This window comes from Syngnathoides biaculeatus, chromosome 8 (genome assembly GCF_019802595.1).
Source record: "Syngnathoides biaculeatus isolate LvHL_M chromosome 8, ASM1980259v1, whole genome shotgun sequence".
NCBI classification, from domain to species: Eukaryota; Metazoa; Chordata; class Actinopteri; order Syngnathiformes; family Syngnathidae; genus Syngnathoides; species Syngnathoides biaculeatus.
In genome coordinates this window covers 4,869,162-4,896,333 of record NC_084647.1, presented here as the reverse complement: position 1 = coordinate 4,896,333, position 27,172 = coordinate 4,869,162, and the positions used below count along the sequence as shown (strand labels likewise).

Genomic DNA, 27,172 nt, shown 5'->3' with positions numbered 1-27,172 from the left:
AGAACCCTGCAGAATATTGTAGTAACATAGCATATCACCTAAGTCAACCCGTTAGTGCCCATTGGCAGACCACAAAGACTTTTCAGCCTTTCCAATAGGTTTACCGGTCCACAAATCCGAGGATGAAGGTTAGCGAAAGTTGGTGATCATATTTTAAATGTTTCAAAAATGTTTTATTTGGAGTGGTAGTAATTATTTTGGGTGATTTCTCCTAGGTGGATGGTAAATGGGGTAAGTGGGGTGCATTTGAAGATTGTTCCAGAACTTGCGGCGGGGGTGTTCAGTTGGCCAGGAGAGAGTGTAACAACCCAATCCCTGAGAATGGAGGAAAATACTGCTATGGCCTTCGAATTAAGTATCGCTCCTGCAAACTCAACCCTTGTCTTGATACAGGTAATCAGCCCTGACAGTATTTAGTATCCAGTCTATGAGCACCTTAGATTCATCAGGAAGAAGCACATTGAATTCTACAGTATATATTCTCAAGTTTTTTCAATTATATTCTTGTTGGGTTTTTTTCACTTTTAGTGAAGAGTTTCCGTGAAGAGCAGTGTGAAGCATTCAATGGCATAAGCCTGAATACCAACAGACTGGGCTCATCTGTCGTCTGGGTTCCAAAGTATTCTGGGATTTCCCCAAAGGACAAATGCAAGCTCATCTGCCGTGCTAATGGGACTGGTTACTTCTATGTCCTTGCCCCAAAAGTATGCATTTTTACCTTAGCATTTCCGATATTAAGCAAAAACTGAAAAACAATAATAAATAGTAATGGACCAAGAATAGCAGACAACTTACAAATGATGTTTTACATAAAAGTAGAACACTGTTCAGAAATGCAGAAATGCAACTGTTCAATTGTTTTAATAGGTTGTATGTATGTTTTTGTTCAAGGATTAGTTGCTCTTCCAGGTTGGGTGGTGCACTACAGAAAACAGTGTCAAAAACTATATTTTAGCGCAGGGATGTCAAACTCATTTTTGTCGCTGGCCACATCGTACTTACAGTTCCCATCAAAGGGCCGTTATGGCTATGAAACGATAAAACATTTTAACCACCTCATCATATTTACACATGTAATTTATGAACTAGTTTTGGAATCAGAAATCAAGGGTAATGGGGTTTTCCAACTATTGTTGTTTAGTAACACAAAAATATTTGTAATACCTCAGCATTATCATTTATGACATGACAATATGAAATTTTGGTACAGATTTGAATAAAAAAATCATGGAAGTTGATAAAAATGATTTGCCTCCAAGGGCCACATAATATCATGTGGCAGGCCAGATCTGGCCCTGGGGCCTTGAGTTTGACACCTTTGCTTTAGGGTGTAACGTTCAAAAGAACATTTTTTGTAGGTTTTTTTTTTTCAGTTTTAATGATTCAATTTTCATAACCTGCAGGTCGTTGATGGAACACCCTGCTCACCAGACTCGACTGCTGTATGCGTTCAGGGAAGATGCATTAAAGCAGGCTGCGATGGGAAGCTTGACTCCAAGAACAAATTTGACAAATGCGGTGTGTGTGGAGGTGACAACCAAGGCTGCAAGAAGGTCTCCGGAATGTTCACAAAACCCATGTATGTAGTCTGTATGCGATTTATCATGATGTTTGAGTGTATGTCTAAACAAAATAAATTGAAAAATCAAAAGAGCTACTTTTAGGGATAACCAGCAGCCTAAACATTAATTTTACAGTGCATACATTTCTAATTGAATGTGTTGTACAACTTCAGACAAAACCCTTTAAGAGTTATGTTGGTAATAAAGAACAATGTAAAACTTGGTTCATTTGGTCAGCTGTAAAAGACATTTGAACATTCATTCCAAAAACCAAAAAAGCAGTGCCCAGCAAAAGCTGCACTCACAAACAGAGCTGTCCCAGAGCTATAATGTTTTCTACAAATGTCTCTTTGAGCCAGAAGTGTGAATTTAAAGTAGACCATCCATCCATCCACATTCTTAGCTGCTTATCCTCACAAGGGTTGCAGGAGTGCTGGAGCCTATCCCAGCTGTCAACGGGTAGGAGGCAGGGTACACTATGAACTGGCTGGCAGGCAATCGCAGGGCACATCGATACAAACAACCGTACAGACAATCACACCTTGGGGCAATTAAGAGTGTCCAATTAATGTTGCATGTTTTTGGGATGTGGGAGGAATCCAGAGTGCCCAGACTAAACCCATGCAGGCACGGGGAGAACATGCAAACTTCACACAGGCGGGGCCAGGATCGAACACTGGAACTCAGATCTGTGAGATCAATACTTTACAGCTGCTCCACCATGCTGCCACACATTGACAATTTTTCACAATTAAACAGTTTCTGGCATTTTAATGAAATATCACATGCATTCTTGGGTTAAAATACACAAAGGGAAAAAGAAGAATAGAAAACTCAAGATTCATTTCTAACGCTCCACAATCCTTGGTTCAAATAATAAATACAAATAAATACAAAAATGAGGTTCTACTGCCAATGGGCTTTCATTGCAGTGATGGCTGTGGGGGAACAAGAGTGTTGTAACTTGAAGCACTTCAACACTAAGATAAAGAATTCCAGTTGTCAATTATTGTCGCATACCATGTATCTAGTGTATGCTTTCAACACATGTTGTCCACAAATACAGTCCAATCCACATTCTAACTGACCATCCCAGAGTGTACAGAGGCTAATTCTAATAATGTTATGAGTTAGTTCTAATCTGTGCTAACACTCCAACATAGCTTGCCTTTTGATCATACAGTGCTTCTGACGAGTCTCAGATGGACTTCGGCCAGATGCCAAGTTATAAGGACAGAAATTTTGTGTTTGTTATATAAATTAGTGTTGCTGTGAGATAACAGTAGAGTTGATGCATTTTTGGAAATAAATCTTTATTTATGCGGCACGGTGGCTCAGCTGGTAGAGTGTTGCCCTTACAGTTCTGAGGTACTGGGTTCAATCCCCGACCTGCCTGTGTGGTGTTTCTAAAAACATGCAACATCAATTGGCCACTCTAAATTGCCCCTAGGTGTGATTGTGAGAACGGCTGTTTGTCACTATGTGCCCTGCGATTGGCTGGCAACCAGTTCAGGGTGTACCCCGCCTCTTGCCCGGGGCAGCTGGGATAGGCTCCAGCACTCCCCATGACCCTTGTGAAGAAAATGGATGGATTGTTTATTTACTTGTTTGTTTAATTTCAAATGTGGTGGGTGGGCAGGTACTCCAGATATCCAAGAATTTCCACAGCTACAAACAATTAAAACTTCAATGTTCTCTCTCTTTTTCCAGTTATGTTCCATTGAATCTTTTTTTTTGAAGGACTTTCAGATGTTAACATTTTTGCTCTTTTTCAGTCATGGCTACAACTTTGTTGTGACACTGCCTGTTGGTGCATCAAATATCGACATTCGGCAGCGGGGATATCGAGGAATTGTCAGTGATGAAAACTACCTGGCAGTGAAGAACAAGTATGGGAAGTACCTGCTGAATGGTAACTACATTGTGTCAGCTGTGGAGCGTGACCTGATGGTGATGGGCAGCCTGTTACGCTACAGTGGCACGTCAACATCTGTGGAGATTCTTCAGTCCACTCGGCCGCTTCAAGAGGCACTGACAGTGGAGGTCCTCTCAGTAGGGAAGATTACCCCTCCCAGGGTGCGCTACTCCTACTATCTTGCCAAAGAGAGTAAGGAGGAAAAGACCTTACTGAAAGAAGGGAAGAGCCATGCAGCCCAGAATAGAATCCTATTGAATGGAAACAAAGTAGAAGCCCAAAAAAGGGTGATGGGGAATCAGCCAATAAATCACTGGGTGACCAGAAGCTGGGATGCATGCACAGTGACATGCGGTAGGGGCTTACAGAAGAGGCTAGTGCAGTGTCAGAATATGGATGGAAAACCTGCCATCGGCTGCGACAGTGCTGTCAGGCCTGTTGCTCTGAGAGCTTGTGGAGATCCGTGTCCCATATGGGATGTAGCGGCCTGGTCGCAGTGCTCCAAGTCCTGTGGCAGGGGGTTTAAACGACGGCTAGTGCGTTGCGTGACTAAGAATGGTCTTAGTCTACCAAGAGACCACTGCTTGGGAAAAAGGAAGCCTCAGGAGCTGGATCTTTGCTATCTGAGACAATGTTAAAGCCCAGTCAAATAGTATTTAACACATGCCCCATAATTATAGAAGTAACTCAGTGTTTTTTGTTGATGGACAAGAGACTCAAATGCACTGTTAGTGCATCTGATAGTGTGTTAGAAGAAAAAGAGACTGTCTCTGATGGCGAAGAAGGTCTTCCTCAGATATTCTGTTTACACAAGAGAAACCTGTTTTACTCTTGTCAACTGTCTAACCAGCTGAGGCAGGTTGGACTTTTTGTAAGTCTACCTCTGCCGGGACATGTGAAATATTGTATGGCTCTCCATCCAAAGCTGGTGCTTAGCATACATGAGAGGATGTTTGAAGAGCAGAAAACAATGAAGGTTCAGCCAAATCAAAACGTTTTAAAGCATTGAGAGAGTCTGCTTGAACCCTTTGCTGTTAATGATGCTTTTTCCCCCTCATTTTAGCAAAGAAACATATAAATGTGAAACAAAGTACTGTATTGGAAATATTTCATGGAAATTTCTTTTCCTGTGTTCTTTTTAGTACTATTGGGTGCTCAACAAAGATCCTAGTTACTGCTAGAGTTACACAAGAGTAACTGTCTAATTCAGATTTAGTGCCTATATCAGATTTACTGTACATATATTTTCAAGTTACCCATCGATGGTATCACCACTCACATTTATAGATCACCTCTAACAACACAAAATGCACGGAAACAATTACACAAGCATATTATTTAGTTGAGCAGACTGAATCTTTCCATCACTGAGTTAAATAAATGCAGGTGATCTCTACATTGTTTTCCCTATTTAAAGTGCCACTGACACCTAAAACATGAAATTTAGTATGTTGTTAACCACAAAAAAGAATCAGCCAGGATGGACTCATCAGTTTCATCAGTTTGTTTACAGCACGACAGAATGTTGCCTTATATCGATTTTTTTCATCTCCCGCACAAAAAAAAAATCTCACGAGGGTTTTGGGTTGAAAATGAACCCGGAAGTTATGTATTTTGCAAACACCTACAGCAGGGGAGTCAAGTGTCTTTACCTCTTGTAATGGCAAGAAATTACCTGTTTTTTCTGAGTGTTAGCCAAAACGCTGGCTCATTGTGTTGCTGGATTTTGCTCAAACACAGAAGGATGGATTGACTCTTCACACGTTTCTAAAAGACCCGATTTGTCATGAAAAATGGATTTCACAGGTGCAAAGGACAAGAGCTTTGAGGGCTCCAGATGACAGGTAGGTGTGTATAGAGCTATAAAAAAATAGTTGGGGGGGGACTAATTTGTCTCACAGTTTATAGCACATGTTAAGTGTGAATTTAGAATAAATCCCCTTGTTCAAACCAGGCAAATACAGGGTGTCCATAAAGTCTCTTTACCATTTAAAAAATGTATTAAAAATGCAATTGATGAGGTATTTATTCAGATTTGTTCAATTGTATTCAGCATTTATTAAAGTTTTGTAACCTCTTTTAATACACTTCTACATGGGCACCATTAGTTGCGCGAAGCACAACAAGACGGTACTTGATTTCTTGCCATGTTCACTGTACCATAGCCCATCAATTGTGGCAATGGCTTCAGTAATCCTTTGCTTTAGGTCAGTAATGTCGCTTATCTTTGTTCGATACACGATATCTTTAACATAACCCCATAGAACGAAGTCCAAGGGAGTGATATCTGGTGAACATGGCGGCCAAGGTATTGGCCCATCCCCTCCAATTCCTTCGGTCTGGAAATGTTTGCTTGAGGAACCCTCGAACATGCAGCCCCTGATGTGGTGGCACCATCTTGCTGAAAATTGATGGTTGGTTGAAGTTGTGGTGCCACATATTCAGTTAAAAGGTCAAGGTAAACATTTACAGAAATTTAGTCTCGTTGAAGAACATTCCCCTTTGGGTTTTTACGCTCAATTTCTCTAGTCATGTGGGGTTGTTCTGATCCCCAGATTCTCACGTGGTGTTTGTTCAGTTTTCCTGAAACATGAAAGGTTGCCTCATCACTAAAACAAACTAGTCTGAGGAATGGTTCATCCTCAGAAATTTGTTCCAGCATTTTAATTCCAAACTCTTTTCGTCTTGGTTCATTTGGCTTGAGTGCCTGTAAGAGTTGCACTTTGCAAGCGTACAATGGCAAGTTCTTGTGCAGGACCTTGTTCACTGTTGAACGCGATACCTGTAACTGTGTGACAGCAGTACAGATGGAGTTTGTGGGAGAACGAGAAAAGGATTGTCTTACACGATCGATGTTTTCATTAGATGTTCTTGGTCGCCCACTCCTTCCTTTATCTAACACTGTCCCTGTCTCCATAAATTTCTTGTGCCATGCACGAAGAGATGGACGTAAATGGAGTGACGGACAAATGCAGTGTGATAAAAAAAAAAAAAAAACTTAAATAAACACTAAATACAATAGAACAAATCTGAATAAAATATCTAATGAATTGCATTTATTTATTTTTTCACAAATTCTTTATGTACACCCTGTATAACAAAGCACTTGTATTGCGTTTAAGAAAATTTAATCATACACAATACAATAACAAAAGACAAGCAGAATAGAAGAAACTGTTTAATAGCGTGTAACACGAGCTAACTCAGCAAATAACATATCCAATGTTCCAAATAGGCGAATGTTATTTCTAGCAAATATTCCGTAAATCTCCGTGTACATGTGTACCTGTCCAAAAGCAGCAGTATTGATTAAAAAAAAGGTCCATCGACAGCCATCCTCATCCTTATAAGAACATTTGAGAAATCCGCATCTGACCACGTAATCCTTCTCTCAGAATGTAACAAAAGATATGCGTCATAATAACTTAATAAAGTACATGAGTCAGGGGTGCTAAATGTGTTGATGCACACGGGCTGCCGTTAGCGGTGGCGCAGGCCGCCATTTACTCCGACAGCTTGTCGTCGAGTGTTCATGTTCGCTATGGACATCTCAGAAAGACGAACACAGCAAACCTACATATATGTGTATATCTTTTTATCAACTTTTGTTTCAAGGTTAGGTTAGGGTTAGGATATAAGGTATGTTAGCTCCCTCTATGTAGAAGAACGGGAACTATGAGAGTGGGGGATTTCCCAGTAAGCTCTGCCCCAGTGTGACATCTGCAAATGATGTCACAGACAATATGGCCAGCACTGGGATCTCGAGTCATACTTTCGCTACTTTGCGCTTTAGTAAAACACCCCCAGCTCACTTTTTCTGACTCGTATCATCAGCAAAGTAATTAATATTATATGTAGTTTTGATAACAATACCTATTTTAAAATGTATATTTTGGTGTCAGTGGCACTTTAAAGGTCCATCCATTGCCAATGTACCATGTTTAGACGCGCTCTAATTCCTCTATAGATTTGATTTCCATTGGTCATCTTGGTTTGTTGTTGTTTTGTTGTGTTAGGCCCACATATCCTTCGTTGATTGGTGTATTGATGTCAGCCTCACATTAACAGGATATATATATGAGCTGTCTGTAATATCAGATTTTTATCCCCATCTGAGGTCATTCAATTCCATCTCTTCTTTTTCTCTCCACATGTGATGATGTATATCCGAGGTTGATCGTATGGCAGGGAAAAATTGAAATTGTACCATCTGAACCATGTATTGAAAAAGACAGTCTTAGTAATAGACATAATAAAAGAACAGAAGTGCAGTCACAATCTGATGATTAAATGTAATTCCAATTGTCTTCTAAAAAATCATTGTTTTTGAGACATTATATTAAAAAGAAAAAGTAATTTGTAAAAATTATATTCATAGGCAAAGAGCAAATTGTCAATGCCAGAGGTCCAGCAGTAAATGTCAAGTGTTTGTATATGGCCATCTGTGTTTGATTCAGAAATGATCAAGCTGACACTAAGTTGTTTGTTTTGTGTTACCAAAACACTATGAATTTGCTGACCTTGATCTGGGCCCGACTAACTTTCTGGCTGCAGTCTCTTTGCATCCTCTGCACCCTCTTTAGATCGCGAAATTATATTGCTGTTTCTTAGTTTTAAAAGCCTGCTGTATGTCCAATGCAGACAACACAGAGCCATGTTGTCATGTTGATGCATGAAGTTGAAGGGAACATGAACCTAAAACCACACTCAATCCATAGGAGATGTATTATTTTACATTCCATGTTACCATTTTGCTTTTTTTTTTAAAGGACTGTTTGCATTTCATTGAGGAAACATTGGGATTCATGTCATATGGGCTGTAAAAATTGTCACTATTATCTCCATGATTTGTATCGATGCCACAGCAATGTTATTTTATAGAAAGTAAAGGAGACCATTTCCACCTTGTTTGTTTTCTTTTTTGGTCTAGGAAGACAAATCATAGCATCTAAAAGATGGCGATTTAAAGTTTATGTTTCCTTACCATGTTTATTAAAGGTATTATTTCTGTTTTTTGCATTGTATACTATGTATACATTTATCTAGATGTATAAACTATAGATATACTGTACATATATAAATAAAAGGCATGTGATTCACATTCTTTCAATGCACTTATTTTTTTATTCTCCATATTGTTCTTCACTCATTCAAGTGCTTGGGACGCACACACATACACATACGCATACGCACGCACAGCACACACGTATAGTAAATACGGTGCACAACTTATGCACACTGAAAAGTATGTGCTATAATACCTACTCTTCACAATCCCATCCATGAGACAATATTTTGTATTTCATCACTTGCTCTTGTTTAAGTGAGGCATGACTAAAATGACATGTCTCATTCATTTATTTAAAGATTATGTTTAGTCAAGCAACCTTGTCCCCGCTACATTGTGACAACACTGTGCAGAGCTGGCATAACAACCCAGTCCATTTTTTCAGAGACATTAAGTCTAGAAACCCTCATTCGGCCAGAACATATTATGTGTGATTTGGTTTTATTTTAAATAATCTAATATGCCAAATTGTCATTGATAGTTTAGTGGTACACACGCCTGTCTTTGGTGCGGGCAGCGTGTGATCGATTCCCACTCAGTGATGGTGTCGATATCCACCCTGCAACTGACTGGAAACCAGGCTTTTGCCCAAAGCTAGCTCGGATAGGCTCCAGCACTCCCTTCGACCCTTGTGAGGATAAGCGGCTAAGAAAATGGATGGATGGAAGTTATAATTGAGATGGATAACCATAAAGTTGATGGCTAAGAAATATAATATTCAACATCTAAAAAGAATGTAATCTCACAATATTATTGGTGACATAAAACTGGAGTGCACTGTTTTCACAATAACCTCAGAATGTTTCTACTTCTTCTTTTCCTTTCAGCTCGTCCCGTTAGGGGTTGCCACACCGTGTTATCTTTGCCATCTTAGCCTATCTTCTGCATCTTCCTCTCTAACCCCAACTGCACTCATGTCTTCCCTCACCACATCCATAAACCTTCTCTTTGGTCTTCCTCTCGCTCTTTTGCCTGGCCGCTCCATCCTCAGCAGCCTACCACCAATATACCTCTGAACATGTCCAAACCATCGAAGTCTGCTCTCTCGAATCTTATCTCCAAAACATCCAACTTTGGCTGTCCCTCTAATGAGCTCATTTCTAATCCTATCCAACCTGCTCACTCCGAGCGAGGACCTCAACATCTTCATTTCTGCTACCTCCAGTTCTGCTTCCCGCTATTTCTTCAGTGCCACCGTCTCTAATCCGTACATCATGGCCGACCTCACCACTGTTTTGTAAACTTTACCCTTCATCCTAGCAGAGACTCTTCTGTCACATAACACACCAGACACCTTTCGCCAGCTGTTCCTACCTGCTTGGACCCGTTTCTTCACTTCCTGACCACACTCTCCATTGCTCTGTATTGTTGACCCCAAGTATTTGAAGTCGTCCACCCTCGCTATCTCTTCTCCCTGTAGCCTCACTCTTCCCCCTCTACTTTTCTCATTCACGCACATATATTCTGTTTTACTTGGGCTAATCTTCATTCCTCTCCTTTCCAGTGCATGTCTCCATCTTTCTAATTGTTCCTCCGCCTGCTCCCTGCTTTCACTGCATATCACAATATCATCTGTGAACATCATGGTCCAAGGGGATTCCAGTCTAACCTAATTTTCCAGCCTATCCATTACCTTTGCAAACAGGAAGGGGCTCAGAGCTGATCCCTGATGCAGTCCCACCTCCAACTTAAATTCTTCTGACACACCAACGGCACACCTAACCACTGTTCTGCTGCCCTCATACATGTCTTGTAGTATTCTAACATATTTCTCCGCCACACCAGACCTTCGCATGCAGTACCACAGTTCTTTTCTTGGTACTCTGTCATGGGCTTTCTCTAGATCCACAAAGACACAATGTAGCTCCTTCTGACCTTCTCTGTAGTTTTTCACTAGCATCCTCAAGGCAAATAATGCATCTGTGGTACTCTTTCTAGGCATGAAACCATAGCGTTGCTCGCAGATACTTACTTCTCTCCTGAATCTCGCCTCCACTACTCTTTCCCATAACTTAATTGTGTGGCTCATCAACTTTATTCCTCTATAGTTCCCACAGCTCTGAACATCCCCTTTGTTCTTAAAAATGGGAACGAGAACACTTTTCCTCCTTTCTTCAGGCATCTTTTCACCCGCTAGTATTCTGTTGAATAAGTTGGTCAAAAACTCCACAGCCATCTCTCCAAATTACTTCCATACCTCCGCCCGTATGTCTTCAGGACCTATGCAATAGGCAGTACGGTGGAGCAGATGGAAAGCATTGGCCTCACAGTTCTGAGATCACGGGTTCAATCTCAGACCCGACTGTGTGGAGTTTGCATGTTCTCCCCGTCACTGCGTGGATTTTCTCTGGGCACTCCGGTTTCCTCCCACATCCCAAAAATATGCAACATTAATTGGACACTTTAAATTGCCCGTAGGTGTGATTGTGAATTCGACTGTTTATCTCGATGTGCCCTGCAATTGGCTGGCAACCAGTTCAGGGTGTACCCTGCCTCTTGCCCGTTGACAGCTTTGGCTTCAGTACTCCCTCGACCTTTGTGAGGATAAGCGGCTAAGAAAATGTATGTATGTATGTATGTATACAATCAGAGCACATTCACAAAAATTACACTTGTTTCTTTGTGAGTGCAAGTTCTCCCTGTGCCTCGGTGGATTTTCTCCAGGTACACCGGTTTCCTCCCACATCCCCAAAAAATTAATTAGAGACTGAATTCCTTCTTGGTGTGATTGTGAGTGAGACTGTTGTCTCTCTGTGTGTGATGTGTCAACAATAGCCTGCACTCAAGCTGGAGAAACCATATTCCCTTGAGGAGTGAAGATGTGTCCGAGAAACTTAACCTTTTCGTTTGTGGCTGTCAAATTGTTTTTAACTCCCTCAGTTCTTTGCCCCAACTTGAAAAGGGCCTTGGTCTTCAAACACATGAACAACTCAAATCTTCCTCTTTTCAGTTAATTGATGGTTAAGGTGGTTAGAGGGTGGTTGGGGGGTGATTAGAAGTTGATTAGGTTGAAAACCTTGAACAAAGAAGCACATTGAAAACATTGCATTATTTTTTGTTTAAAAAAATAGGTCATCAAAGCATTACTTTAACCTTACTAATCACATTTTAAGTAAATTAATGACATCCATTTAAGTATTCAAAAGTAACAAAGTAAAAAGTAAATAAGCACCATAAGTGATTGAATAAACCAAACAAAAGCATCCACTTTGTCTCCATGAATACTTTAGATTAATTCAGAAGTTAGACAAACACAAAGAACATAACTTGTAGCTGAAATGACACAAATTAACCAATCAGCATCCAAGTCCTTTCTTGACCAGAAACTAAGAGGTGCCTTTGGGTTTTTTAGTTGCTTCTTGGTTGCTTCAGTTGTTTGTTAGTGATTTATTCCTTTTGCTGGTAGGCTTTCTTTGTTCCACAAAGGCTCACATGCTGTCTGTGAGCAATATGGCCACCCCTAGCCACTGACAGGAAGTTTGAAGAGTTGTGTGATTGAGGCTTCTCTGCCGCCTGCAGGTCCGGAAGGGGACACGTGGTCTTCCTGTTAGTTAACTTGACAGTGGCCTTCTGACACGAGGTCTTTTAACAAAGCAACCGTATCAGTCACACACTGTTCTTTGGTGGGAACAGGAATCAACAAATCATCAATATATTGTTGCAAGGCTATGCCCGGTGTGTGTACAATAATTCCAGCTTCGAGCAATGATTCAAATACCGGTCGAATACCTTGAACAGCATCTGCACGCAAAAGGTATTGACCCCGTACAGGGTGATAAGAGGATTTAGACTCAATCTGAACTGATGGACAGTTTTTCATTAGCCCAACATCATGGTTACTTGTCGCCCATGATGGGACTTTTATCCATCAGAGGAGAAAGGTCTGTAAGAGTTTATATGTGAAACGACTGAGATTGGAACAAAGTCGACTTCAATATGAGATAAACGGAGCGTGCACTAAATGTAGTTCTGTATGCATTAACAGACTCTGAAAAACACATCGTCAGATCTGATGTCTGTGCCCCATCAGTCGCGCACTGACATCGATAAACAAACGGGCATCCTGCCATTTTGCCGCAGGTTGTTTGCCATAGAAATGTGTGGTGCTGAACAGACAACATCAAAGACAAATGTTTATGAGTACTCAGGTGCTTTCTCCTCTGCCCCTTGCATAGAGGCACGCATCCGTGACAGGTCAGTCTGGAGTGGGAAGTGCATTTCCAATGCCTCCCCTATGTCTATCATTTCCACTTCCCATGGTCCATTCAAGTTCCATTAGGCAGTCCTCGTTTGCAGCTGTTCATGCTTCCCTTGATCCACTATCGCAGCAATCTTGCCAAAAAAAATTCCATTCCAAGATGGAGTAGAAGAGGTTTGTGGTCCTCAGTGTCGATGGGCCTCCACTCTCAGGCATACTGGAGGATCTTTTGGCCACCTTCATTAGGAAGTGGCCACTCTTTTATTGTCCGTTTCATTTCTGGATCCATGTGACGATATACCAAGACAGGTTGACCGTCGAGACCAGGGAACTCGATCATTGGCATGTTGAAGTAACTGCCTGTAATGGCGGACCCGAAACCCATTTTTTTCTTTGCCATGACAGGAGGTAGCAAGCTGCCAGCTGGAGGCAGCTGAGCAGACTGAGAGCAGGAAGAAGCAGTAGCAGCAACTTCTGTGCTGAGTGGAGGTAGCGAAGCAGTTAGAAGCAGAGAAGGGAGCCAATGATCGTCATCGTCACTTGGTTGCTCAGATTGGGCGTTTGACTTGCGAAGGGTATGGGGTACCCAGTCACTGGTGTCGTCCCAACGTATTTCACCACGCAACCTAGGATACAGTCTCACAGGATGAGATACAGTTATCAGTTTCTTTACACTCCTTTTCCTTCACTTTTCCTTATCTAAATTCTTTTGACTATTCTCTCACTTATTAGCTTCTGCCAACCATATTTTTTGTCAGTGTCTTCTAAATCCTTAATTTTAATTGTTTTTAATTAAACTACTTTTCTCCTCCTTCAAACTTTCTCTTAAATGTTGTACCTGATGGATACTTAAACTTCCTGTGACAGGAAAACCCTAGTCCGGTCTCCATTTCTCTTCCGACGCTCTAGATTTCTTCCCATATTTCCCCCACAAATTGGTGATGTCCATCCATCCATCCATCCATCCATCCATCCATCCATCCATCCATCCATCCATCCATCCATCCATCCATCCATCCATCCATCCAACCATCCATCCATCCATTTTCTTTTGCCACTTATCCTCACGAGGGTCGTGGGGAGTGCTGGAGCCTATACCAGCTGTCAATGGGCAGGAGGCAGGGTACACCCTGAACTGGTTGCCAGCCAATTGCAGGGTACATGGAGACAAACGACCGCACTCACAATCACACCCAGGGGCAATTTAGAGAGTTCAATTATTGTTGCATGTTTAGGGAGGAAACCGGAGTGCCCACAGAAAACCCACAAAGGCATGAGGAGAACATACAAACTCCACAGAGGCGGGGCCGGGATCGAAACCGGGTCCTCAGAACTGTGAGGCCAATGCTTTACCAGCTGATCCACTGTGCTGCCTTAATTGGTGATGTGTACACTGGTAAATCCCAGGCTTTTTTTCCTTATCACCGGTTTTGCTCTTCGCACTCCCCACTTTCTGGAAGAGCTTCTGTTTATCACAATATTCGAACATCTTCAAAATTGTCGGGGCCTTGAACCCCTAATTGTTGGGTCTTGGAGACACAAAACCTTCACCGTCAGATCTTGAGGCATCGACCCCTTCATTGAATTTAAGCCCGGAAACTCCATCCCTCTCTATCAGGTCTTGTGGCTCTGAACCCACACTGAATTTATACCTGGGGCCTCAAACCCCACATAGTCAGATCTTGCAGCCTCGAACCCCTCGCTAAACTGTACTTTATGGTACAGACTCGAACCCTACCAATGGAACGTGGGGAGTACAGTACAGTTACCCTTATTACAAAGACATTATTGTTTCCACCAAAAATAAAAAATAAATGAAAATCTTACATAGGGATAGGAAAGGATACAAGTCTTGCGAGATGTCACCCCTGACTAAAGATCAGACTAAAAGTCCTTTGCTTACATCAAAGAAAGAGAAAGAGAAAAAAAAACTAAGACAAAACAAGACAGTTATCTATATCCGGCTGCATACACATGGACCCGGTAAAAACAACATCACATGAAAAACAGCCTGACCAGGACAACTAGAACCCACAACAGGATAAAATCTGTTAAAGTTGATGGTAGAATTAATAGAACTAATATTCGGTAATGATCTCCTGAATGCCACATGCTGAGAGCATGTAAAGAAGCTTGCATTGCTCCAAACACTGCAAGTGTATGCAGGTTATTACGGATGATGTAAAAAGCGATGTTTTTGGTGCTGCGCACTGCTCTCTGCAAGGCCTTTGGATTGTGGGAATTCAGGATTGCTGGTAGTGTGGATGAAATTGCATTGTTTGTTGAAATCTTTGAAGCGCTGACTGGTGTACTGTCTGACATTATCGGAGATGAGGACGTGTGGCGTGCCATGGACAGAAAAGTGTGATGACCAAAACGCTAGGGCGGACCCAAATGCAAGACTCGGTAGACAGGGAGGTAGTTAAAGGAAGATCTTTATTCCTTCCAAGGTTGTAAGCCGGAGAGTCAGTCAGAGTGAGGAGCAGTATCAAGCGTGTCAAACTTACGGGGTTGGTTGGTGGACAGGGGGAGGTCGGTACACAGGGGTTCAGGATCAGGAACGAGGAACTGCGGCAACGAAGCATGGATGGCAATGATCTGGCAAAGCCAGACAGTCCGCTGGGTCCTAAATATACTGGGGTTAATTATCCCTGATGAGACACAGGTGTGCAGGGGACCTGCACCGCCACGGCTGGGACCGGGAGGACCATGACAGTACTCTGTCTGACACTCCATCCAATGGCAGGCCATGATAGCGGATGACTTTCTCTAGTAGTAGCTGCGCAGTCTGCTTGGCGGACGGAATCTTAGGAGCTGGTAAGAAGTGGACCATGTTAGGAAACCGATCGATGACTGAGAGTACCACTGTGTTTCCGGGGGAGCAGGGTAGACCCGTAACGAAGTCTAGAGACATGTGTGACCAGGATCGACAGGGAATTGGTAGCGGCCGTAGCTCACGCATAGGTCGCAGGCGAGAGGTCTTATTGGCCATACAGCTCGGGCACGGGTTGACATACTCCCTCATGTCCTTTCCCAGGTTTGGCCACCAAAACGGTTGTTCACCTACTGAGCGGGTCTTCACCAAGCCGGGGTGACAGAGGGTCTTGTTCGTGTGGGCCCAGTCGATGACGTCTCCTAATTGCGAGGGTACCATGAACAGATGGCCGGAATGACATTCTGCTGGGCCCGGAGAGTCCCTTAGAGCCTCCTTTACCCGTGTCTCGATCTCCCAGGTGAACCCGGACACGAAGCAGTTCTCCGGAAGTATCGGCACACTCACGGAGACCATTCGCTCCCCATCATGGATCCGGGATAGTGCGTCCGGTTTGCCATTCTCGATCCTGGACGAAAGGACAGAGTGAACTGGAAGCGAGTGAAAAAGAGTGCCCACCTGGCTTGACGAGCATTCAATCTCTTGGCAGTCCTCAGGTACTCCAAGTTCTTATGGTCCATAAGGACCAGAAATGGCACTTGTGATCCCTCCAGCCAGTGTCTCTATTCCTCCAGCTCCGTTTTGACCGCCAATAATTCTCAATCACCCACATCATAATTCTGCTCTGCAGGAGTCAGTCATTTAGACAAGAAGGCGCACGTGTGAAATCTTCCATCCCTTGCACACCTCTGGGAGAGTACTGCTCCCATTCCCGAATCCGATACATCCACCTCCACCACAAACTGCCTCTCTGGATCTAGATTGATGAGGACAGGAGCTGTGGTGAAACTCGACCTAAGTCTATTGATCAAAGGCCTCCTGGCAGGTCACATCCCACTTGAATTAATTGGGGGATGAAGTGAGGGCATGCAAGGGGGGAAAAATGTAACTGAAGTTCCTGATGAACCTGCGGTAGAAGTTGGCGAATCCGATGAATCTCTGCACCTCCCTGCGATTGGTGGGAGTGGGCCATTGGAGAACAGAGTCAACCTTACTGGGATCCATGCGAATCTGTCCCTCGGCCAAGATGAATCCTGGGAATGTGATGGAAGGTCGGTGAAACTCGCACTTTTCCATCTTGACATATAGGTTATGTCGTAGTAGCTGCTACAGCACCTCCCTGACGTGCTCGATGTGGGAAGCTTCGTCCGGAGAAAAGATCAGAACGTCGTCGAGGTAGACAAACACGTTCTTGTTCAGTCTCTCCCGTAGCACATCAATGATAAAATTCTGAAACACCGCTGGTACGTTAGTCAGGCCAAATGGCATCACCAGGTACTCGTAGTGGCCTGTTGGTGTGTTAAAGGCAGTCTTCCACTCGTCCCCTTCTCTGATGTGTACCAGATGTGTACACATTTTGTAAATTCAACTTGGTGAAGATCCGGGCCCCTTGAAGCAGCTCGAATGCGGTTGCAATTAGAGGAAGGGGGTACCTGTTCTTGATGGTGATGTTAAGTCCCCTGTAATCAATACAATTCTTGACGAAGAAGAATTCTGCTCCAGCCAGTGACGATGATGGTCGGATGAGTCCTGCCGGCAGCAACTCGTCCATGTACTCTTTCATGGCTTGGTGTTCTGTTAATGAAAAGAGCCTCCCTCAAGGGGGTGAGGTGTTGGGCAACAACTCGATGGTACAATCGTACAGGCGGTGCGGCGGAAGAGATTTTGGTCTTTGTCTCTGAAAATACTTCCTTTAGGTCCCGATAACAGGATGGCACTGCTGATAGTTCTGGTACGGACTTTAGTTCCTCCAAGTCGACTGGCGAGATCTGTAAGTTCCTCTCTTCTAGAGCCCCGAAACACACCTTATTGCATTCATCACCCCATGCCCTGATTTGACCGGTGGTCCAGTCAATTTGTGGGTTGACATTACTGCTCCACGAGTTAAATACATTGAAACTTATCTTCTCAGTGTGAGCGTCCTGAAATGTCATCCTCAGAGATTGCGTAGGGTGAGTTACTCGGCATAGGAATTTACCATTGGCCACAAATGCGTTGCTGAACCGCTGCATCTGAAACGTCACTGCGCTCAAGGCCTCGACTACCCATGGATTAATCAGGTTAGCGTCTGATCCCGTGTCAATAAAGGTCAGAGCAGAATAAGTATCCCCCCTTCCTCCCCGTGCTTAAGGTTAGCAGAGCGCTTGGGCCTGACCAGACAGTGGGCTATTAAGTGGCCCAAGCGTCCACAGTAGAAGCATCGGCCCTCTCGCCGACATCGCAGTCGTTCCTCTGCCGGACCATCGAACCCCTCAACCTGCATTGGCTCCGTCGCGGTTATGGGCGTCGGCAGAAGGGAAACCGGTGGGGCGGAAACGCCCTGCTCTCCTTCTAGTAGCGCGTCCATATGTCCCTGGATCACTAGCCTCTGGTTGATCTTGAGAGATAGGGCAATGAACAAATCCAGGGAGGGAGGCAGAGCCACTGCAATGAGGTGACTGCGGATCTGACATTGCAGACCAGAATATGATGCCTCTGGCTCTGCGCTTGGTTGCTTCATCACCTGCGTGACCTCTGTGCATGTTGGTAGCATACTCCTTTCATAACAACACCATCATCCACACTGAGTTCGTCCCTGAAGGGAAAGAAGGGAACAACTGCTGATTTGAGATGACACTCTTTGGTGGGCCAACCACACTTGGTTACTGCGCAAAGTGTTTGCAATTCCTCATTCTCTGCGGTGTGTTGCCTGAGCTCTTCCAGGCGAGCTGTGGAGATGTAACTCATTGGCAAGACCTCATAAGGCTCCTCCTCTGGATGGCTTGGAGAAGCTTAAGCTCTGTCTCATGTCAGCCACGTACATGTGCTTGCCTTTTTTGTACTCTAGGCTGATATAATAGCTTTGCAGGCGAAGGAGCATCCACTGAAGACGGACAGGGGCAGTGTGAAGGGGCTTTTTTAGCCGTTCAAAAATACGCCAGCTTTCGGCAGCATTTTCATCAGAAACAACAAGGTCCGGCCTGTGGAAACCCTCCTCCATGACTCGGCAAAAAACGAACGATGTCCTCAGCTCGGCTAGCCAGTAGAATAGTATCGGGTCCACCGAAAAATGAAAACACGCGGCCCAGGAAAAAAAGTTACTATAGGGCGATAGTTCGTATCTGCTGTCTTCTGACAACATGTAAATGCTACTGGCTTCATGTGTGTGCGTGAGAGATCACACAGGTTTCTGTACCAATGAACGTTTATTGGAGTCTGAGGACATGTAACCAGTGAGAGGGTATCATGGACTAGCCAGGTAAAAACATAGAACAACATGAATAGATAACATAGATAAGGGATCAACCCATAACACCTAGGAGAAGTGAGACAACCAATAATCTACAGACGGTTTATTTTCTTTTAAATATCCATTGGACTCATTTGAGAACAAAGCATATTAAAAAAAAAAAGAAAACTATCGGGGTTAGGTTTACCGAAGTTTAACGTGTGGCCGCAACACGCTTCCGTGTATGTTGGAGACGACTCCCTGTCTTTGTTTTTTGTTTGTTTGTTTGTTTGTTTGGTTTTTTTTAAACGAATTGTTCTCAAATCAGCCAACTAGGCATTATAAATACTTCTTGTGAATTTGAGAATTATATTTGGTTTGGCTGGTATTCACTAGAATGTTCTATTTGAATATCTTTCTCGTCTGTTGTAACAACCAACAGCACAACAAGTTTTGGGCATTGTGTATATTCTGCTCCGGTTCAATGTCCCGCACACTGTCGAGCAGCTCTTTTTGACCGGCAATATGGCGCCGTGAAAATGGTCACGTCACGTGCACAAGGTCTATCTTAATACTGCATCCATTATTTGCAGATTTTCATCATTTGTGGGGGTGTAAGGAATGTAACCCCTGTGAATAATTGGGGAACAGTCTCGAGCAAAATGTATAAATTTTTTTCAGTATCTGCACCGTTTGCACAATGGTCATTGCACCAGACTCTTGTTCAATTATTCATTTCAAACTGCTCTTGTTGCAAAAGGAATCAACATCATTTTCCACAAAAAAAAAATGTACCAGCATCACCATCTTACGGGTAACATTTTACTACCCAATGACTTTGTTTTTATGTTGTTACATCTCAAAAGTACTCTTTATGTCAATTGACTGTCTGTTGTCATACTACAGTGGCTCCAACTAGTGGAGACAAATTCGTTGTGTTTTTTTACATACTTGGCCAATAAAAAAAACAACCATTATTAATAAGCACAAGTGTGGGCAATAACTCAGAAGACTGTAAAAGAGTAAATGTACATTTGACTGATCCGAGTGCTAGATGAACAATCTGCATTGATTCACAAGTGCTATTAAAATAAGTGAAATGAGATTTTCCATAGAGACTAAGGCTATTCTTTACACATTGATTCACAACCTGTCCCGCTCCCCTCATTGACAAAGAATACTGACGACATTGGGGTTTTCCATATATTGTATACATTTTTGGATTACCATAGCAACTCTGCAAAATAAAGGGTCAGGCTTTCAGCAATCTTCTCAGCTGTAATGAAAAGCAGCATGTCGCCATAACCCAACTCTTTAAACTACTAGGCAGTTAGTGTTCCAGTCATTCGCTGAACATGTGAGGAAGGATCTCAGTTAATTGTAGGAGGCTGAGTTGATGAAGAGGTAAAAGGAGAGTTTTGGGATGCACCCAGATTTTTTGCTGAAGACACATAGTGAATGATTCATTTACCTGAGTAAGAATTCACTTCACAGACACTCCATTACAGCACACCCTTAAGAGTCCGGTAGACTTTTTTTCTCTTTGGGGGACTGCTGAGCTTCAGCCAGTGTTATCATGACTTTAAAGCAGGACTTTAAATTAAGTGTCGGGGAAAAAAAGAGGGAGAAGTTGTCTAAAGTCAGTGCGGCTGAAATAAAAGTACAGTGGCTACTAAAGTACTAAGCTAAAAGTACTGGCTGGTGTTATTATGGTAATGAGTCAACTGGCAACGCTGTTAACAGTAAGTTATTGTAAAATTTAAGTGCAATCATTTACTAACAACAGTATTGATTCAAGGTGTGCATTGATAGTGGTGGTGATGAGTTACTCAGGGTTAATGGAAGCCCTTTTGGTTTGAAGAAGGAAACATTCATTTTGGCTTCACTCAGCATGGAGCAAAACTAACTGGGATATCACTGTATTTCACAAAACCCACAGTCCAGGTTTCATATAATAAAAAAAAAATTAAATAACACATACATCAAACTATAGATAACATAAACATGCATGATCAAATGTTCTTCTAATCCTTATCATTTCTGAACTCTTTAATACTCTTAACAGTTCAGCATTTTGTGCTGCAGTGCAAGCTAGCAGCACAATGCTTCGCAATTGTACTGCTCGACTTTACAGGAATGTTTAACATGTCTTTCTGTATCATTACTGGATGGATTTCAGCCAATGTTCATGAAATTAATGGGCGGCCTACGCGTCTCATTATATACAACACCACATTAAATGCAACAGCATGTACAAATTACATTTTTAGAGAGCAGGTCATTTCCCTGAAAAAGAGCTGCGTAAGCGGCATGGTGAAGCAACTGGTTAGACCATTGTCCTCACAGTTCTGAGGACTGTGGTTCAAATCCCAGTGCTGCCTGTGTGGAATTTACATGTTCTCCCCGTGCCTGCGTGGGTTTTTTCCAGGCACTCCAGTTTCCTCCCATATCCCCAAAAACATGCGTTAATTGGGGACTTTAAATTGGCCTTAGGTGTCACTGAGTGTGACTGTTGTCTGTCTCTATGTGCCCGGCGATTGGCTGGCAACCACTTTAGGGTGTACCCTGCCTCCTGCCTGATGATACCTGGCATAGTGTCAGGTTTACCAATTAGAAATTCATTAGGACAAAAAAGGAAGCAAAGACACCAGTTCAAGTTTGACAGCTCACGAGGAGAGAGGAGAGGAACTCTCGTACAATTCACCACTCTCTGATTATCTTCTCCTCAGCACCTCTATTTATTTGGTTTGGTGAAAGGCTGCTGCTTGAAGCTCAAAGTGAAGCTCGCACTGAGTGATGAACGATTCGACAATCCCGGAGTTTCACAAGAACCGTTCTGGGCAGGAAAGTGCCAAGCCAATGGCTGTGAGCTGTCCTGTCGGGTGGCGGGTTCGTTGGGGTTTGAGCATCCTGGTTTGCCGGCAACGGTTTGGTTTGAAGAAGTGCTGCACATGGAATTCAGCTGCGAGATTACTTGCTGCAACATGGTCCTTTGTTGCTCCAAGAGCAAGCCAAAAGTATTCTGAGCCAGACAGTGTCTTTCCATCTGGAGAGCTTTGTGCACAAGGTTGGAGTCGGCTGGGTCCATGTGTTGGCCATATAACTATAACATTGGCCATAACAAGATGGTGCCTACCAGTGTGGCTGCCCACAGAACGTGCTCCCTGGGACTGTTTATGTTTGTGTGTTTTTCATTTGTCGCGGAACTCAAGTACAGAAGAAATTACTTTCTAAGCAGCAAAGAGTGTTCTCCAGATTTTTTTTCGACAACTCTCACAAATTCTCAGAATTTTTTTACGGAGTTACTCATCTGTGCTCTCTCCAAAGTGCCGCCTTGAAGGCACAGAGGCTTGCGAGCTTATAGACAAGTTCAACCGCAATGAGGGTACATCAACTGTCGCTTCTGTTGATTCATCTCATAAATCTACACTTCCTAGGCCAACAAAATGGAAGAACTTCAGCTTCTTATCAGGACCTGGAAAGACGGACGTTTTGACGCCTTGTGGTTCCCCGACGGCGCTGTTACGCTATCCGGCTTTCATCTGTATCGAGTGGACCGCATTGCAGGGTTAGTATGGAAATCAAAAGGCGGCGGAATATGCTTTTATATCAATGAGAAATGGTGCACGGACGTTACACAGCTCAGCACACATCGCAGGCCGCTTTTGGAGTCGTTGTTCTTGAACTGTAAGACGTTTTACTCGCCATGTGAATTTGCCCCTTTCATTCACTGCTAATGCTCACCGAGGAGGTAAAGGAGATTGAGAAAAAAAACACCCAGATTCACCAGTCATTTTCCTAGGAGATCTTAACACAGCTGAATATAACCACAAACTCCCTAAATATAAGCAGTCCAACGTGAGAAAATAACACTCACACAACTCCCTGTGCTCCCTCGGCTCCTCTGATCACTGCTTCCTCTACTTAATTACATCCAGGAAAGCACTTAAGTGCATGAAGCCTTTGGTAAAATCAGTTAAAAAGTGGACCAATGAGGTATATTTTGAACTTTAAAGCTGCTTTGACCGCACAGACTGGAGTGTCTAAAAAGGTTAGGGTTAGCGAGCAGCCTTGATGAATTCACGAATATTGTTACTCCGTATGTTAGTTTCTGTGAGGTAGTGTGTGTTCCAACAAAACGTTTCGCACATTCAATAACGAGGTGTGGTTTACAGCCAAACTTAGGTTAAAGGTAAGAGGTTGGATATCGTAGTGGGGATAGGGCCCTCTACAATCACAATCAGAAACCAGCTGACAAAAGGAATTAACATTACAAAGAGGGACTATGAAGCTAAACTAGAAAAAACATCTTGGCACTAATGACTCCAATCAATCTGGCATGGATTACAATCACGCACTAATTTAAAGCGAAGCTCCCCCCTAGTAGAAAACAAGGCCGGGCAAGCCGACAATAGCTTTTAGTGCAGATTTGAAAATGACCCTTTCACTACACACACCAGGTTTCACCACTGTCCACCCAACCATTTAACATCCATGAAAGGGATGTGAGACAGGTCTTCAAACAACAAAAGAGAAAAAATGCGCCAGGCCGAGACCTTGTGTCCCCGTCCTGCCTCAATTTCTGGACTGACCAACTTGGTCCTGTCTTCGCAAAGATCAACAGGTCTCTACAACTGTGTGAAGTACCAACGTCCTTTAAACACTCCACCATTATACTGGTCCTCAAAAACGCAGGTCTCAGATCTTAATAAATACAGGCCTGTTGCCTTGACATCTGTGGTCATGAAGTCCTTTGAACGCTTTGTGCTGGACCACCTCAAGAGCGTCACAGGACTCCAGCTGGACCCACTGTTGTTTGCCTATCGAGAAAACAGGTCTGTGGATGATGCCATCAACATGGGCCTGCACTTCATCCTTGAACATCTCGACAGTGAGGGTAGCTATGTGAGGATCCTGTTCGTGGGCTTCAGCTCTGAGTTCAGCACCATCATCCCTGAACTCCTCTCCTCCAAACTTCTCCTGCTCAGTGTTTCGCCTGCCATCTCCAGGTGAATCTACAACTTCCTGACAGGCAGGACACAGCAAGTGAGGCTGGGGGACACCACCTCATCCACGCGCACTATCAGAACCGGGGCACCCCAAGGTTGTGTCCTCTCCCCTGTGCACCTCTCACTACACAAATGGCTGCACCTCGTGGCATCCGACTATTAAACTGCAGAGATGATTGTGGACTTCAGGAGGCATACTTCATCACAGCTGCTCCTGACGCTGTCCAAATATCTTGCGTCAACCATCGAGAACATCAAGTTCTTGGGAAATAGCGGCTAACAGGACCTGAAGAAGCAGATGAACATCAACTCCATCCTCAAAAAAATCCCAGGAAAGGATGTACTTTTTGCAGTTTCTGAGGAATCATGGCATGTCACAAAACTAGTCATCCAATCAATATTGTGTACCTCCATCACAGTCTGGTTTAAGGCTTCCACAAAAAAGAACAAACTCACAGTGGCACAGTGGCATGGCCACGCCTCTGACAATCCCATCTGTCATTGGGGAGGAGGCGGGGCACATCGCTGGGCAGATGGAGACTCACAATCATGCCTCAGGGAAATTTAGAGTCTCTAATTAATACAAGTTTTTGGGATGTGGGAGGAAACCATAGTGCCTGGAGAAAACCCATGAAGGTACAGGGGCAACCTGCAAACTCCACACAGGCAGGGCCAGGATTTGAACCCCAGTCCTCAGAACTGTGAGGCCAACGCTTAACCAGTTGCTCCACCAAGTGTCCTTAAAATGAACATTATGAATTCGTAGATGCTTGTGGACTTCAACCCATAAAACTTATATGCATTGTATATCCATGAAGATAATCTCAGGTTAGTCTGTCAGATTGTTAGTGAATTAAATACAGTGTATTTAGTGAAATAAAATATTGTTTCCAGGTTTGCGTGTGTGTGTGTGTGTGTGTGCGTGTGTGCATGTGTGTGTGCGTGTGTGTGTACGTGTGTGTGTCTGTGCATGTATGTTATCCATTTATTTCATTTTCTGCACCGCATAACCGCATTAGTGTCGTGGGCGTACTGGAACCTATCTAGGTAAGTGCAGGTTAGAGGCAGGGTATACCCTGAACTTCTTGCCAGCCAATTACAGAGCACATAACTTACTGAACCCCCTGTTGCTCCTGATTCTGCATCATCAGTAGCTGGATAGGGAGACAGTAATAGAGTGCTTAAAGTGCATTTAAAGTTAGAAAAGTGCGATATAAGCCTCTTCACTACTCAAATCCAAGGAAGCAGTGCCACAGATCTTATTTGGGGATTGTACTGTGCTATATTTTTAGTAATCATTCTTTGTATTCCTTTTTGATGTGGTCTAATCCAGTGATTTCCAAACTTTATGGAACCAAGGCACATATTTTACAATTGAAAAATCTCGGGGCACCCCAACAAACAAAAATGTCATAAAAAGTGGATAGATGAATTAATGTATTTACTTCCTGCCATTTAATAGTGTGGCACACTGGTTAGGAATCTCTCGTCTAATTATTCACCAAGCTCTCAATTTGCAACCGTGCAATGCCATTATTTTTAGTAAAGGAGACTTACGTTATTAAATCAGGAAAGTTAAGGTCTCCCAGGAGCCAGTAGAGAATTTCAGAGAAAAGTGAAGAGACATGAGAGGACTCCCCTCTGCTTTCAGGCATTTACTGAGATGAATGTTCATTGAATTGGACTCAACATTGCGCAGGACTCCCACTCCCTTAACCTCCTCTCACAGACTGTTCGGCCCTTTTCCATCTGGCAGTATGTACTGAAGCAAAGTCCAACACAATTGGAATAAGTAACAGACTCAAACCCCCGGGCTCTTGGATACTTGCAACTCATCGCAAGTCATAAGCAAAACAGGAAGACATTCCTGCGTTGTACAAATAATATCATAATATTATTATCCATCCATCCATTTTCTGAGCCACTTATCCTCACAAGGGTCGCAGGGAGTCCTGGAGCCGATGTCAGATGTCATCGGGCAGTAGGCAGGGTACAACCTGGATTGGTTGCTAGCCAATTGCAGGGCACATAGAGAAAAAACAGTCGCATTCACAATCATACCTAGGGGCAATTTAGAGTGTCCAATTATTGTTGCATGTTTTTGGGATGTGGGAGGAAACTGGACTCCCGGAGAAAACCCACGCAGACCCGGGAAGAACATGCAAACTCCACAGAAGCGGGGTCGGGATCAAACCCTGGACCTCGGAACCGTGAGGCCAACACGTCACAGCTGCTCTACCGTGCCCCTTATTCTTATTCTTATTCTTATTCTTATTCTTATTCTTATTCTTATTCTTATTCTTATTCTTATTCTTATTCTTATTCTTATTCTTATTCCTATTCTTATTCTTATTCTTATTCTATAGCTCTTCTAAGTATTCAAATGTTTGCTCTGATGTAAAAGGTTTTTATTAAACACACACTTCCCTGCAAAAGTATTAAAACAGTAAAGGCAATTCCTTTGGGTTTGATATTAGAAGATTAATATAAGAAAATATATATAATAGTAACAACAACAACAACAATAATAATAATATTAAGAAGAAGAAGAAGAAAAAACAAAGACGAAGAAGAATAGATGAGTATCTTTGCTTATATTTCAAGTTAGTTACTCCTGAAAGTAGTGATATCTAGTCCAAGTGAAATTCAAACAAATATCGTTGAATGTTTGCACTCAGTTTCTGATTTGTTTTTTTTAGGAAGGACATATTTTTACCAGATTCATGAAACAAACAAACGAACAAAAAAAGAGATTCTCTGTGAAAAATGAGCAATTATGACAATGGAAAATAACAGTCATTGTCAAACATTAGAGATAAACTGGTAGTGGCCAGTGTTTGCATTTATTTTCCACTGGAAATAGAATGGCTTTTGTCATCATGACTACAGGGGGCACTAATAGGAGCTGGCTACTTGTTTACTGAAAACTGCAAAGCATGTACTGTATTTTTACTCATGGAATTATCCTTTCATAACCAATACACTGAATTACACGAGTCACTTGTGTGCGGATTTGTACATCTGATGCTTCCAGAGGACTCAAATATCACCGAATAACGTTGTTTTGGAGATACGGCTAATTGTTCTATTTCTACTAAGTTGTGTGTCTGATCCAGATGTTAATACCTGTAAAAAAAAAAAAAAAAAAAAGAGGAAGCTTTCATTTCTTGTCTCAGATTCCCCATTTTCTGTCAAAGCCAAATACTTTAAGTCCACAGGAAAAAAAAATCTCTTTAGTGTTTCAATTCTTTTGGATGGGAATTTATGTGTATATACGTGT

At 42.9% G+C, this 27,172-nt stretch overlaps 1 protein-coding gene across 1 annotated transcript in view; it reads left to right on the top strand.

Annotated features, from left to right (window-relative positions):
* The window catches only part of LOC133504632 (A disintegrin and metalloproteinase with thrombospondin motifs 15), a 29,533-nt gene extending 25,401 nt beyond the window's left edge, over positions 1–4,132 (top strand). Inside the window, exons 5-8 of the mRNA XM_061827092.1 lie at positions 216–393; positions 529–704; positions 1,404–1,579; positions 3,338–4,132. Coding sequence (XP_061683076.1) covers positions 216–393; positions 529–704; positions 1,404–1,579; positions 3,338–4,115 — 1,308 coding nt within the window. The 3' untranslated portion in view covers positions 4,116–4,132. The remainder of the gene's footprint in view (positions 1–215; positions 394–528; positions 705–1,403; positions 1,580–3,337) is intronic.
* Positions 4,133–27,172: the final 23,040 nt, after the last annotated feature.